This window comes from Labrus bergylta, chromosome 12 (genome assembly GCF_963930695.1).
Source record: "Labrus bergylta chromosome 12, fLabBer1.1, whole genome shotgun sequence".
NCBI classification, from domain to species: domain Eukaryota; kingdom Metazoa; phylum Chordata; class Actinopteri; order Labriformes; family Labridae; genus Labrus; species Labrus bergylta.
The window spans coordinates 471,678-486,842 of NC_089206.1; the positions used below are offsets into that span (position 1 = coordinate 471,678).

Sequence of the window (15,165 nt, forward strand, 5' to 3'; positions counted from 1 at the left end):
TTAAAGTACAGAGATCGTTTACTGCAGACAGTGTCTCCCTCTGCTGGTCAGGAGAGAGAGCTGCGGCTAGATAAACGTGAGGAAGCCACAGATAGACTTTCCCAAAGAGGAGGGACTCAGCACCAAACAGGAAGCGGAAACAGAGCCACACTTTTTAGTAAAAGTCTAAACATGCCGCTGGAGTAATTAGTGAAACGGTTTTAAAGCCTGTTTGTTAGAAAACGATAAATAAAGGATGTGACGTCATGAGCTGTCTCTTGACGACCCCGCCCATTTATCTGAGTTCATCCAATCACGTGCCGGCATCGCGATGAGCTGGCATTTTAACACCGGAAGCAGGACGTGTTCAAAATCAGGAAGGCTAAGCTAACACGCTAACTTAAAGAGTTCAAAGCTCAACAAGCGGCGTGGACTTTGATGCTCTCTGAGTTTGTGCTCGTGGAATAATCACAGGTGAGTCTCGTGCCTCCTGTGAACGTGACGCAGTTTGTGTTTAACAAGAAGTCTGAGCTAAAAAAAACAAAAACTTTCCCGGGATGTAGACGGAGCCTAAAACTAGCTAACATGCTAACTCCAGTGCAGGGATACACAGGGATGCTAAGCTAACATGCTAACACCAGTGCAGGGATACACAGGGATGCTAAGCTAACATGCTAACCTCAGGACAGAACTGAGTGTTCCTGCATTATGTCAGAAACTAGAGGTGACGTAATCTGCTGTAACTTTAGTATAACTTAATTACAGTGAAACAGGTGACGTCAGATTACTGTGGTTTAGCTGTTATCACAGGAACAGACTATTACCTGGATGTTTCTCTGACAGATGTTTCGCTGCTTATCTCATAATTCACTTTTCTGTTCTTGTGTCTGTTCTCTTTCTGCTGCACAGCTTTACAAAGTGTCACAAACTGTTTAAAAATCGAGTTTGTTTTGACGTCATACCTCTTTTCTTATCACTTTATTTGTGTTTAAAATGTTAAAAACATGATAAATGTTCAGTTAAATTGAGTGTTTGTGGTGTGACGTCAGCTTCATGTTGCAGCTGCTCTGAGTGGCCACGCCCCCTCGAACAGCTGTCAGGACAACCTTTTGGATTTTGATGAGAAAAAGTGATATGACCGAGCAATCTGATTGGACAACATGATTGATTTAATGATTGACATCACAACATGTATCCCTCCTCGTCCTCAGACATTTGGACTTTAGGTCTTCTCACAGCGCCGTCACACCCTGATGGTAGAGGCCGCTGTGCATCACAAGTAACTAATCAAAGCAGCGGGAGGAATTCGAGGTTAAGTGTCTCGCCCAATGACACAGCGGATATGTTGCTGCAGGAGCCGGGTATCGAACCCCACCTGAGCCTCAGCCGCCCACATGTCACACTAATTTTAGTTTTTTTTGACCCCTGGTTTGTGTTTCAGCAGGAGTCAGGATGAGTCTGCAGTGGACAGCGGTCGCCACCTTCCTGTACGTTGAGGTCTTCTTCGTTCTGCTGCTCTGCATCCCCTTCATCTCACCTAAGAGGTCAGTGCTCACCTGTCCAGCTGCTCGCGAGTGAAGGAGACACAAAGGTTAAGTGTTTGTAGGGCCGGACTGATATCAATATTAGGAAGAGAGAAAATGTGATATTGAATATATCAGCTGATATCTGGCTTCAGATCTAAGTTCTGTCTGTTGAGAAAGATATAAATATAAACACATTTATTAAGTTGATCCCTCAGTTATCAAACACACGTTAAAGTTATTTATAATGAAGACAAGATGGTCGCTCAACTGGAAAGTAACTGAGCATGTACGAGCTGAAGAAGCATAAAGTTCTGGTTATTGAGTGATCAGTGAGGAACAGAGCAGCTCTCTCTGTGTGTGAGAGTCAGAGGTAAAGTGATCAGACCTCCTGACTGAAAACCTAATCAGCTGTGATGAACTCAGACAGAGACTTCACTGATATCAGAGGCCACGTTGGCGTGTTTTTATCTCCAAACATTCTCACTTAAAACCAGGAAACTGATGAGAGACATTTAAAGGAGCAGTATGTAGCTCTGACCCCTAGTGGTTAAAATGGGTACTGCACTCCAAATTCTAAACATCATAGAGAGCTGTCTCCCCCCCCCCCCCCTCCTCTCACTCAGGTCACCATGTGGTGGACTCTGAAGCTTCAGTGTTTATCCAGCTCTGCATGGGTCTGTAAACCTTTCTGTGTTCTAACCTCTCTCCATTTTTCAAAAGCATCTCCAATATTGATCCTAGTTTGAGCACGTTTCTGCTCGTGGAGCTTATTAGAAACATGCAGAGGCTTTTTAGGTCGGGTACAATCACTTCTATCTGAACCACTTCTCTTGACCGCTTCCATCACTGCAACACCTGTTGACCTGATAACTGCTCTCATATCTGACAAACTGAGGGGCGTCCAAAACGGCCGTGTGGGGGTGTGTCTTAAAAGTGCCTACCTTCTCTGGTCCAAACAAATCCAGAGCATTCAGGAGCAGAATCTAAAGTTAGAAGGAGGACATACTGGCTGCTGCATTGTTGTCAGAGAAGCCAGCACTTCAACATGTTTCCTTAATGATCAGAGAGTAAGATACCTTTAACCGGCTTGTGTTTAAATAATTCATATGTTAAGTTTTTACTTTTTTAACTAATGATTTATTTTTCTATGGCACTGTTATGACTCCATACATTTTAAATGTTCTATATTCTGTTTCACATCTTTCTTCTCTTCAGTTTCATTTTGTCCTGTAAACTCAGCTGTGTGTTTTCTGCTCAGCCTGTAGGTGGCGCCACAGCTCCAGGTTTACTGAGCAGTGCTGTCCTGTATCTGTATCTGCTGTGCTGCAGTCAGTGGTTATTATATTCTGTATTTAAATGTGGTGTTGTGTTTCTGAACCCTGCAGGTGGAATAAGATCTTTAAGTCTCGTCTCATTCAGACCATCGCTCTCTATGGAAACACCTCGTTCATGGTGGCCATCGCCATCCTCGTCTTCCTGCTCATCGGTACGTCAGGGTTTACTGAACCAAACCCGAGCGCTTGTGGGATACATGATAACGCCAAGATACACACACACACACACACACACACACACACACACACACACACACACACACACACACACACACACACACACTGTGTTTAAAAACTCACAAATTTAGCGCCAGTGATTTACAGATGTGTGCTCGAGTCTGGAATTTAGAAATAAAATAAGTTTTTTATAAAAAAAATGTTTAAAGACTTTCAAGAGCTCGATGTTGTGGATACATTAACACTTTGTGTGTGTGTGTGTGTGTGTGTGTGTGTAGATGCTTTCCGTGAGGTGAGGAAGTACAGCGTGACGGAGAAAGTCGACCTCACCAACAACCCGACCGCCATCGAACACATCCACATGAAGCTGTTCAGAGCTCAGAGGAACGAGTACATCGCCGGCTTCGCCCTGCTGCTCTGCCTGTGAGACACACACACACACACACACACACACACACACACACACACACACACACACACACACACACACACACACTGATCTAAAAGCAGAGGGGGTTTTTTACAGTCGAATGGAAAGAATGAGCAGCTGTGTGTCACAGTCGGTATCACATACAAACACACAGTGGTTGTTCTGTGTAAATCCTGTAGCTTGATCCTGATTTGACGACGTCCAGAGGTGTTAAACTGTCTTGATCTCTAATTGGCTGACCCCTCAGAAGGTCAGACATGGTTAAATCTGATTGGTTTCAGACGAGCTGGTTGTCAGGCTGAAAGTCTAAAAACTTTCCGACTGATTTCACTGCAGAACAAAACTCAAAGACAATAATTTTATTTTAATTCCTCGACGGTGGAGACAACATCAAACACTCGAGCGAGGGATGTGACAGCACCTCGAGAGACGACTGAAATCTCAACTTATAAACTTTACAACTTTTAGGACTCACTGATTATAAGAAGGGTTTAAAAAAATGGTCGGCTGATTTATAGAAGTCTCTTTCCTGATGTGAGCTCTTAAAGTATTTTTCGGGCCAATGGCGTCACTTGACGCTGCAATACCAGGTCTGGCCACCATGTCAAATTGGCTTCAAAGGCCGGCGGACTTCCTGGGGGTTTGACGATGACATCACTGTGTAATCCTTGATGCCCACTGCTGGCGTCTGCTGTTAGGGAACGTGCAGACAGACGAGTACAAGTTCACACATGCAGGTGATTCCTGAACCAGCTCACATAACAAACCCCTCTGTTGTTAACCATCGCCAGGTCAGTCTGCAAACACCAGCTAGTGACCTGTCAGCAGATAGATACAGAACATAAAGGCAGGAAGAGGAGCACCATGCGTAAGAAAGATAAGATGGATCATAAAAGCAAAATCCTCAAAATATGGTCACTTCCTGCTCTTCACTTCCTGCAGCAGATTTATATATACTATAAGCTTTTTAGATTTCAGATTTTACTGAGCAGTGTTATGTAATGACGTAAATTATTACAATCAAAGTGGCAGGTAGGTGAAAAGGTGTGTGTGCTGTGTGGCCTGCAGGGGGCAGTAGTGTGTGCGTGCTGTGTGGCCTGCAGGGGGCAGTAGTGTGTGCGTGCTGTGTGGCCTGCAGGGGGCAGTAGTGTGTGCGTGCTGTGCGGCCTGCAGGGGGCAGTAGTGTGTGTGATCGGTGTGTGTGTGCTGTGCGGCCTGCAGGGGGCAGTAGTGTGTGTGATCGGTGTGTGTGCTGTGCGGCCTGCAGGGGGCAGTAGTGTGTGTGATCGGTGTGTGTGTGCTGTGCGGCCTGCAGGGGGCAGTAGTGTGTGTGATCGGTGTGTGTGCTGTGCGGCCTGCAGGGGGCAGTAGTGTGTGTGATCGGTGTGTGTGCTGTGTGGCCTGCAGGGGGCAGTAGTGTGTGTGATCGGTGTGTGTGCTGTGTGGCCTGCAGGGGGCAGTAGTGTGTGTGATCGGTGTGTGTGCTGTGCGGCCTGCAGGGGGCAGTAGTGTGTGTGATCGGTGTGTGTGCTGTGCGGCCTGCAGGGGGCAGTAGTGTGTGTGATCGGTGTGTGTGCTGTGTGGCCTGCAGGGGGCAGTAGTGTGTGTGATCGGTGTGTGTGCTGTGCGGCCTGCAGGGGGCAGTAGTGTGTGTGATCGGTGTGTGTGCTGTGTGGCCTGCAGGGGGCAGTAGTGTGTGTGATCGGTGTGTGTGCTGTGCGGCCTGCAGGGGGCAGTAGTGTGTGTGATCGGTGTGTGCGTGCTGTGCGGCCTGCAGGGGGCAGTAGTGTGTGTGATCGGTGTGTGCGTGCTGTGTGGCCTGCAGGGGGCAGTAGTGTGTGTGATCGGTGTGTGCGTGCTGTGTGGCCTGCAGGGGGCAGTAGTGTGTGTGATCGGTGTGTGTGCTGTGCGGCCTGCAGGGGGCAGTAGTGTGTGTGATCGGTGTGTGTGCTGTGCGGCCTGCAGGGGGCAGTAGTGTGTGTGATCGGTGTGTGCGTGCTGTGTGGCCTGCAGGGGGCAGTAGTGTGTGCGTGCTGTGTGGCCTGCAGGGGGCAGTAGTGTGTGTGATCGGTGTGTGCGTGCTGTGTGGCCTGCAGGGGGCAGTAGTGTGTGCGTGCTGTGTGGCCTGCAGGGGGCAGTAGTGTGTGTGATCGGTGTGTGCGTGCTGTGTGGCCTGCAGGGGGCAGTAGTGTGTGTGATCGGTGTGTGCGTGCTGTGTGGCCTGCAGGGGGCAGTAGTGTGTGTGATCGGTGTGTGTGCTGTGTGGCCTGCAGGGGGCAGTAGTGTGTGTGTGCTGTGTGGCCTGCAGGGGGCAGTAGTGTGTGTGATCGGTGTGTGTGCTGTAGCGTTCAGCAGCAGCTGCTCGGTGACTCACAGCAGCCGTGCAGCATGTGATGTAGCAGCTGCTGAAACACAGACTGCAGGAGGAAGTGTTCCAGCATTTAGACCGAGCCCTGCACACACAACCTGCTGAGACGGGGAGACTATGACCTGGAGCGCGAGTTTATGGAAACTCTGAGGAGCAAGGCAGCTGATCAGATTATTTCAGGACGGCCATATTTGGCACAGAATTGTCTGGTACAGAGTGACTTAAAGACCGAGGGGGGGGGGGGGGTCACCTGAACAAGAGATTAAATCATAGAAGCAGCTCTGAAAACAAGTCAAAAAACAGAGCACTGCTCCTTTAATCTGACCTCTCTGCAGACCATCGGGTAGGGGCAGTTATATTTTTGCCCCTTACAGTTGCCCCCCCTACCCCGCCTGCCCCCCTGCTTTGAGCAGCCATGACATCACAGCATGCACAACACGTACAACACACACACCTCAGCCAGGAAATGTCAGGGGTAACTCTCTCTCTGTGTGTGTGTGTGTGTGTGTGTGTGTGTGTGTGTGTGTGTGTGTGTGTGTGTGTGTGTGTGTGTGTGTGTGTGTGTGTGTGTGTGTGTGTGTGTGTGTGTGTGTGTGTGTGTGTGTGTGTGTGTGTGAGACAGATGATATAATAAGACACTAATGTACAGTTGTGTTCAAAATAATAACAGTGTGATTGAACCCATCACTACAGTTTTGTCCATTTGGTCAAATGTTTCCTCTTCATCTGGTCATCATTTTGTCTGTTAGAGCACATGGCACACATTTCTTGTAAGAAAGTCTCTCTCTTGACAAACTTTGGAATGCACATTTTATTTTTCACGATCAAATGTTGAATAATTATCAGGAATTGAACCCTTTAAATGCCAGAATCATGTAATCAAACTGGCATTTAAAGGGTTACATTCCTGATAATAATATAATAACATTTTGAGCAGGACTGGAGTTGTTTAAGAGATTTATGCAAAATTAAAGTAGAAAAAAATATTAATTTGTTCTATTTCTATATCAGCTTTTTGGCATGGACATGTTTGTCCTTGGTGACTTCAGAGTAAAGTGATGACTGAGGGTTAAAGAGGAAAAGGACGACAGACACATCTGAAACAATACAGAGTTGCTTCATGAAGATTTCATCAATGGTCAGTTGGAAATCACAGAAATGCGTAATTGAGACAGCAACAGGATTCACCCTGATGACATCATCGGGGGCATTTCTGAATAAAAAAACTCCTTTAGAGCTGGAAAACATCAGAGTAAACGTGCTGTGCAAAATGTCCTGTTTTTCTGTGACCTCACTGACCACACGTCTTTGTGTGTGTGTGGGCAGGTTACTGCGTCGTCTGGCCACTCTGCTCTCCCAGCAGGCCACACTCATGGCGTCAAACGAAGCCTTCAAGAAGCAGGCGGAGGGCGCCAGCAACGCCGCCAAGAAGTACATGGAGGACAACGAGCTGCTGCAGGAGGTGATACACACACACACACTTATTAACATACACACACAGAAAGGTAACAGTGTGTGTGTTTCTGTTTGTGATGAATCTTCAGAAAAAGAGACAGAAACTAATTTGTGTTTAACATTTGAGACACTGCTGTTTGTGCTGTTGGCCTGCGGGGGGCAGCACTGACCTGCAGCTGCTCAGGCAAACACTGGAAGTATTCATAGAGTGACACAGCGTGTCTCATTCACAATGTGCACAAACACACACACGGCCACCCTCTCACATAGTTTTTGCGGTAATCTGACCTGGGTTTGTTCAGGGTGAAGAGATCACCGAGTCGTCTGCTGCTAAAAGGAGAGATTGCTTCATCTGCATGTGACAGTCACACACACACACACACACACACACACACACACACACACACACACACACACACACACACACACACACACACACACACACAGTGGGTTGTTGTGTATTATAGGAAGTTCTGTCAGCAACTTTTTTTAAGGTGGCTTTGCTGATCTCTGTCTGATCTGATGTCGGTCTGTTCCTCTGCACACACACACACAGACCGCAGTGTGCAACTGAATCATAAAGAAACAGAAAGTTGTCTTCAGAGTGTGAAGAGAGAGAGAAAGTTTCAGTGCCGTGAAACACACGGCGGTTTGAAAACCGTTTTAACAAACAAGTTTGTTATTAGTGAAAACCTGCGCTGCAAACCGTGTGTGAGCGTAGTGAGCGCACTCGTGGGAGTCAATCATTATGAATCGGCTCTATACAAATAACAAGTGTTATCTCAAGGCACTTTAAAAACAGCATATGGGATAAGATGCAGGAAGGATTTCTCCTTTGTATTCCTGTTGTCCACACTTCAGGAGCAGGCCGTGCATGAATGAGGGCGGCGGTGGTTGTGGAGTGACGGCGGTGAAGTTGTCTGCTGCCCTTTCAACTGTGACACACGTGCGTGCATGGGCGCTTATGAAAGAAACGTTGATGCTGTAGCTAAAATAATTACTGACAGAACGGCGGTATCACAGGAAGGTGCAGTGACGTTGAGAAAGTGTTGCAGTTTGTTTATTTCCAGGCAGAACGTGCAATCAGCTGACCTGGCCTTCAGTCTCTATTGGTGGATCCTGGAGTCACTCAGTAGTCTGTGTTATCTATATTTTACATAATGGATGAGAGGTGGTTTTGTCATTTTTTATTTTTGCACATTATAGGCAGAGTGGTACATTCTTAATAGCTAGTTCACACACACACACACACACACACACACACACACTCTGGGCTCCTTCCTCCAGTGTTGAAAAATGAAGCCGATGCTGAAGTGTAAAATCCCTCTGTTTGGCTCTGAGCACAGGAAGTCACATACACACATGTATTTTGTTGACATGTTGTGTAAATACTGTTACATGTCCTGGACATGCAAAAAGGGGTGAATAACTTTACTATAGCTAACGGAAGCTCACCACACATTAGTTAACTAGTCTACTGTTTCCTAGAACTAAATGAGAGCTCACTCCCTACCAGCCGCTAGTCTCCTCTTTCCTAGTACCTGGAGCTATGTAAAATGACTCCTCTAACACCCTTTGGAGGACAGAGGACTTGTTATAATCACAGCCTTAGGATTATCTGCCTAACATTCATTTCTAGAATAATTAGATTCAAGAATAACCCCTGGTACAGGACTCTAGATTACCCCCCAGAGAGGGAATAACTGTGAACTCCCCCTGCTAGGATGCTAGGTGTGTATGAGGTGTGTAGTAAAAGTCAGTAGAAGTGTGCCGTGGTGTGACTGCTCAAGCTTACCTCCTGAGGTTCACGGGGTCCTTAAGAGAGACTCAGGTCTTTGTGGTGTGAATGACTTCAGTCAGAAAATGATTTCAAAAAGTTTCCGAAAATGTATTAAAAAACTTGAAATGATATTCCAAATGCAAATACAAAACAGTAAAAGTAAAAATGTAAAAAGTAAAAGCTGAGAGAACCCCTCTCAGCTTTTCCAGCGTTTTTATAGCCAGACGGTCTCAGATTCTGTAAAACCTCAACAATTCATATTTACAGAAACGTGATACATACTCATGTATGCACGTGGTGTGAGTATACATCCACAGTTGATACCAAGTTCAACCAAGTTCATAACACAGGTGATACTAAGTTCATATGTGGTTTTAGCTTGAAGTATGTGAATCAAGCAGATTCACAGAAACGCTATACGCCTACAAGCTCGTATGTGGTTTTGCTCAAAGTATGGCACAGTTATCCTGACCTCACAGGTGCATAGGCACCACAGGTGTGTGTGTAGGACTGACAGGAAATATAAAAGCCAAAAAAAGTAGTTATGACTATATGAATTAAATGATAAATGGATTGAATGATAATAAAAGAAAAAGAACATTTATGATAAAAACAAACTCAACAATTGCATAACTCTTTCTGATCTTTCAACAATATAAACATGTTAAGTTTTATTTTTTACCTCGTTAACTTGAAACTCTGAAATTACCTTTTAACTCCTGCAGCTGTCGAGAAAACATGTGAACAGTCTTATGTTACTGTGTGTGTGTGTGTGTGTGTGTGTGTGTGTGTGTGTGTGTAGCTGCAGACCTGCAGGAAACACACGTGTCATCTCTATTTCTGACCTGATGCTGTAGTTTCACTGCAGGCTGTCAGTCAAGGTGACACAAGCGTGCAGTGTGTGTGTGTGTGTGCGTGTGTGTCTCTTCACATGTAGTCACACACTCTGACATGTTCCAGTGAAGGCCTCATAACTCTCATCAGATATTTAAGAGACTGAATTCCTCTAAATGTGCAAACATGGCGTTAATTCTTCAGGAGTGTGTGTGAATATAATTTACAGACATCAAACTCAAACTGATGTTCAAGGCTCCGTGTCCACCGAGCGGTTTTTTCTGAATGCCAGCGTCTTTTTTCAAGGAGCAGAAAAAATGCAGCACCGAGCGTCTTTTTTGCCCAGTGCTCCATCTTTTTTGTGCCACCGCTCTGAGTGCTCAAGTTGAAGATGTTTCAACTTTTCAGAAAGACGCTGATGACGTCCCCGCCGCTCTTTTCCAAATGTTTGATATTCCCCGTAGTTTTAACCTCCTACAGATCGTGTCTTGTACCCTCGTCCTCCTCGCTCGTGTCTGATCAGGAAATAAACAGTTTCAAATATAAAACATGCAGTGAAAAGTAATGAAGTGTCGGTCATACAGCGCCCATTATCAACAGACTGTTGTCATGGAGACAGGACGGACGTGCAGCACTTTCCTTCTCAGCGCTTCATGCAAACTCTCCAGAGCGCACAGTCAGCGCTTCTCTGCCTGGAATAAACGGCAGGCGGACCCGGGGCCTTTATTAGATTAAAAAAGTAAAGTTGTGTGTCAGAGATAAAATGATCTTTAATAAATTATAATTACAGTGTGAGCGTTTAGAGACTCTTAATGTAAACAGCTGACAGTCTCTGTGGTTGTTAAGTCGGCTCTCTGAGGATCCTCGCCCGCCTGATGTTTGTTGACGAGGGTTTCACAGCATTTACTAAACGATATGGACGTCTTGTCTGTGAAGACGGATCGATGATGTCAGCATGTTTTATTAAAGACAGACTGAACCTCACAAACACATAAATCCTCTTCTGCTGAAGTTCATACATTTAAATAAGAAACCGTCGTTTTCAGTGTGAATGCAGATCCTGGTGACCTCCTGAACCTGAGACAAACTCGTGCTGCTGGATTCAGATCTCAGAGCCGTAAAAACGAGCGACCCAGTTTCGCTAAAGGTCTGAAGATCACACCTGTTTCTCTCGTGCCACTCAGAGACGACACGAGGGATCCGCTCAGTGACCTCCTCGAGAAAATGTCAGTTTACACGTGCCCGTGTTGTTTTCTGTAAAATGATACTTCTCCTTTAAAATCTTTTTTAAAAAATCTTAAAAGTCATTTAAAAAAAGGAGACTGTGCAGAAACTAGACAACAGAACGTTGTGTCATTAATCATCTCACGACCCGTCTGATCCATCTGGTGACCTCACACAGGAGCCCCGAACCCCAGGTTGGGAATCTCTGGATTTCCAAGGACGTCGGATAACCTTTTACTGTCAGAGGAGCCGAGCGTTACCGAGCGTTACCGAGCGTTACCGAGCGTTACCGAGCGTTACCGAGCGTGAACTCGTTCTCGTTAACAGCAGCTGGTCCAACGGATGAATCAAATCAGAGAGCCCTGACTTTTCAGCGTTAAAGGAACAGTGCGTGAATTCAGCCACCAGGGGGCGCTCAATCAAAATAATAACAAAAGATGACGGGGATGCTGGCGGGGAATCATGGGAGTGATTCTCCCCCACCCTTGATGAAAACAAGCTTAGAGTTGACCGTAGCCATGACGACCGGGTGAAACCGACCTGAGGACGCGAGAGAGAGAAAGTGTGTGTGTGTGTGTGTGTGGTCCATATACAGTGTGAAACAGTCAGATGCTGTCAGCCAATCAGAGCGCAGGATGTGTTGCTGCAGTGTAAAATAGTGACAGAGCAGCTGTTGGAGTGATGTCACCCTCCCTGAAGGATTCACTCTGAATCTCAAAGCGAGTATCAAAACAGGAAACAGATATCACGACTTCATCATTTATTCTTTTGCTTTATTCGCCAATCAAATTCCTCCCTACGTTATGTCCCGCCTCCTGTCTTGTGATTGGTTCTATCTTTGAAATACATCACGACGCAGCAGTTAGACAGTATTGAGAAATCTTTGGATGGTCACTAATCATCTTTGAAGATGGAGACTGCGAGGTTTTTTACACGTTGTCTGACTTTGTCGTCTTTTAATCAGAAACTGCGCGACGCCGGCGTGGAGGTTCCCGAGGGCGGGAAGAAAGGAGCAGGACCTCAGGAGGAGAACAAGAACCTGAAAGAGGAGGTGAAGACGCTGAAGGAGGAGCTGACCACCACCAAGAAAGGTGAGGAGACCTCTTCCTGTCCTCACTCCTCAGGTGAGATCAGGAGCTGCGTTCTGATTGGTTGTTGTTGTTTTCTCTCCTGCAGCTCTGCAGAAGTCTGACAGCGACGTGCGTGCGATGAAGTCACAGGCGGAGAATCTGACGGTGGAGTACGACAGACTGCTGGAGGAGCACAGCAAACTGCTGGTAACACACACACAGTCACACACACACACACACACACACACACAGTCACACACACACACACAGCCGGAGGAGACGAGCGCTAACCGACGATATGATACGTCATCAGAGTTACGGAGTCCTTATTTGGGCACCGTTAGCTTTGTGGTCGGTGCACGCGCCCCATGAACGGAGGTTATATCCTCCTGGGTTCGAATCCGACCTGTGGCTCCTTTTCCCGCTCCTCGTTCCCCACACATTCTGATTTCTGACTCCGGCTAACGTCTACAAAAGTCCTAAGAGCTCTCGTCTCGGTGGTCTGAAGCCACGCCCCCTTTGAGCTCCTTAAGCTTGTAATGATCAAAATAAAAGATGGCGTCCGGTCCGCTGTGTCTCGCTGCTACTTCACAGGAATATTCACCAATAGATCACATGAGGGGGCGTGAGACGAGAGGTCTCCAGGCTGCAGCCCGACCCAAAACCTTTGTCAGTAACTTCTAAAATCTGATTGGATGTAATAACCGCCGCAGCCTGTAGGAGGCGCTCACACTGTTTGTTTCTGTTCTCTGTCTGCAGGCGAGCAGCGACAAGAAATCTGACTGAGAAGAACCAAGACGGTTTCCAGCTTCTCTCATCGTCCTCATCGTCGTCAGCAAAACTCTCTCCAGAATCCACGCCACCGTCCTGCTCAGAGATGTGATGTCACTTCCTGTCCTATGATTACATCACTGGGCTGTGATTGGTTCTTTTCATGTTTTCGTCAGACTCATCGGAGCTTCAGCAGGAGAGGAAAAAAAGATCGTCAGCTGTCCGTCAAACGTCTGTGTGACTGTGGGAGTTTGCTTCAAACTTTTCTGATTGTTTGTTTGTTTGTTTTTTTCTGGGAAACATTTTTCAGTTTTTGTTGGTGTTTCTGATCATTCCCCGTTTCCTGCTGCTGGAGAGACAACACTTCCTGAACTCTTTCCTGCAGGAACAAAACGAGTTCGTTCCAAAGACTCCTTTGCACTCCTGAATGAAATGAAGAAATCATGAAAACGTTTCACATCATGGATCAAGTCTCCAAACTAAAGAAGCCCTAAAGACACTTTGTTCCCACTTTGTTTTCCTGTGATAACGAGAACGTTTCAACTGTTTTCTTAAGATCGCTATCATCACAACGTATCGACTTCTGCTTCACGAGATAAATCACTCGAGAAAACAACCGAAATCTGCACGTCATCGCAGGAAAACTGAGAAGAAACGGTGTGTGGGACAAAATCTGGTTATTAAAACAGAAACTAAAAAATGTAAATGTTGCACATCATGGATTCAAATCAGGGTTAAAAAGTATCCAAACTACAGAAGCCTTTTCTCAAGATCGCTATCATAACAGGAAGTCCAATTCTGTTCCCCGAGATCTATCTGTCAAGAAAACGATTAAATCTACACGTTATCACGGGAAAACGTGTGTGACTGTGCATCCGCTAGGGGTGGGACTCAACATCGATACAATCGATACCGATGATATATCGTCTTCTTGACTCGTTTTGATACATCCATCCATTCACTCGTTGTTAGAATCAGAACAAAATAATGGAATGAGAGCGACTTGAGGGGCCAAATAATACGAAGAAGCCAATTGTCGGGAAAATGTGGAGAAAAAAATCAAAACATTCATTCTGCTGGGTAACTTTTTCAAGGCTCATATTTTTTAGTTCATCAGATATCGTGATGCATTCATGATCGTCTGTTTATTATAGAATCACAGTATCGTGATATCGTTACCCTGAGACACCACGTACAGCGCAATGTGACCCTGAGATTCCCGCCCCTAATGTCCGCTCCAGGCTTCCGTACAAAAACAACTTTTATTTCTGAGAACTCGGAGTGAAACTTGTTTTTTTGACGTCCTCATTTCTGCTTTAGCGACGGTTAGCATCGAGTTGATTTGTAACGTAAAAATCAACAATCTTCTTTCTGCTGTGTGCTGATATCTGCTTCACGTCTTCAGATAGTTTTGTTTCTTGTGAGGTAGGGGGGTCGATGATCTCGCTGTTTTCTGGCCTTTCAGACTATGATTATCTTTTATCTGCTGGAGAAAAAAAAACCAGAGAGCATCGCCGTGTCCTCGACTTCGTTTAAATCAGATTTCTGCAGAATTAGGATGAGATGTGAAACATGACACATTTTATTTTCTAGAGACTCAATATCTGGGCCTCAGTTCTTTGACTTGTGTGTGACACAAACACTGTTTCCTGTCTGAGTGTGTGAAGGTGCATGCAGCAGTGAAGGAATAAAACATGTTTGATGAGCATCTGTAGTTTCAACGCTTTGATTAAACGAGCTGTGCAAAAACAAAAAGTCAAAATGTGCTTTGGAACGTTTTTCTCCTCCTAATTCCCGATGTTCAGACTCGGTTAGGAAGAGCAGAAACTTTGTACGCTGAATTAACGATAAGCGATTCAACGATTCAGCAACATTCAGACCAAACCTCGGTCATTTTCTGTTTTTATACACGTGTTGTTTTCTTCTTTTTTTCCACTTTCACATGTTTTGTAGACATTTTCACAGGCAGTGAACTTGTAGTTTGAGTTGTGTTAAACTCCAGGGGGCGCTGTTCACAAGGTTCATCTGTGGTGGACTATATCTGAAATAAAACCACAAATGAAGCGTCCACAATGTTTACAGGTATCTTCTTTTGTCTGTCCACTGATTCATGTTGACGCTCACCTGGTGTGAACGTTAAACTGCAGCTCAAAAACATTTTCAAAACAGAAACCAAAACTCAAATATTATTAGAGATTAAACCAAGTAGCAAACTCC

General features: G+C 45.6%; 1 protein-coding gene across 2 annotated transcripts; it reads left to right on the forward strand.

Annotated features, from left to right (window-relative positions):
* The first annotated feature begins 291 nt into the window (after positions 1 to 291).
* Positions 292 to 14,656, forward strand: bcap31 (B cell receptor associated protein 31). 2 transcript variants are annotated; one of them, XM_020659675.3, is made up of 8 exons: positions 292 to 453; positions 1,421 to 1,523; positions 2,891 to 2,991; positions 3,295 to 3,439; positions 7,141 to 7,276; positions 12,072 to 12,198; positions 12,284 to 12,384; positions 12,937 to 14,656. In XM_020659675.3, exons 2-8 carry the CDS (start codon positions 1,432 to 1,434, stop codon positions 12,961 to 12,963), a joined length of 729 nt encoding a protein of 242 aa, XP_020515331.1. In that variant the 5' UTR covers positions 292 to 453; positions 1,421 to 1,431; the 3' UTR covers positions 12,964 to 14,656. The 2 variants fall into 2 exon arrangements, with proteins under 2 accessions (XP_020515331.1, XP_020515330.1); XM_020659674.3 differs by having other exon boundaries at positions 293 to 453; positions 1,424 to 1,523.
* Positions 14,657 to 15,165: the final 509 nt, after the last annotated feature.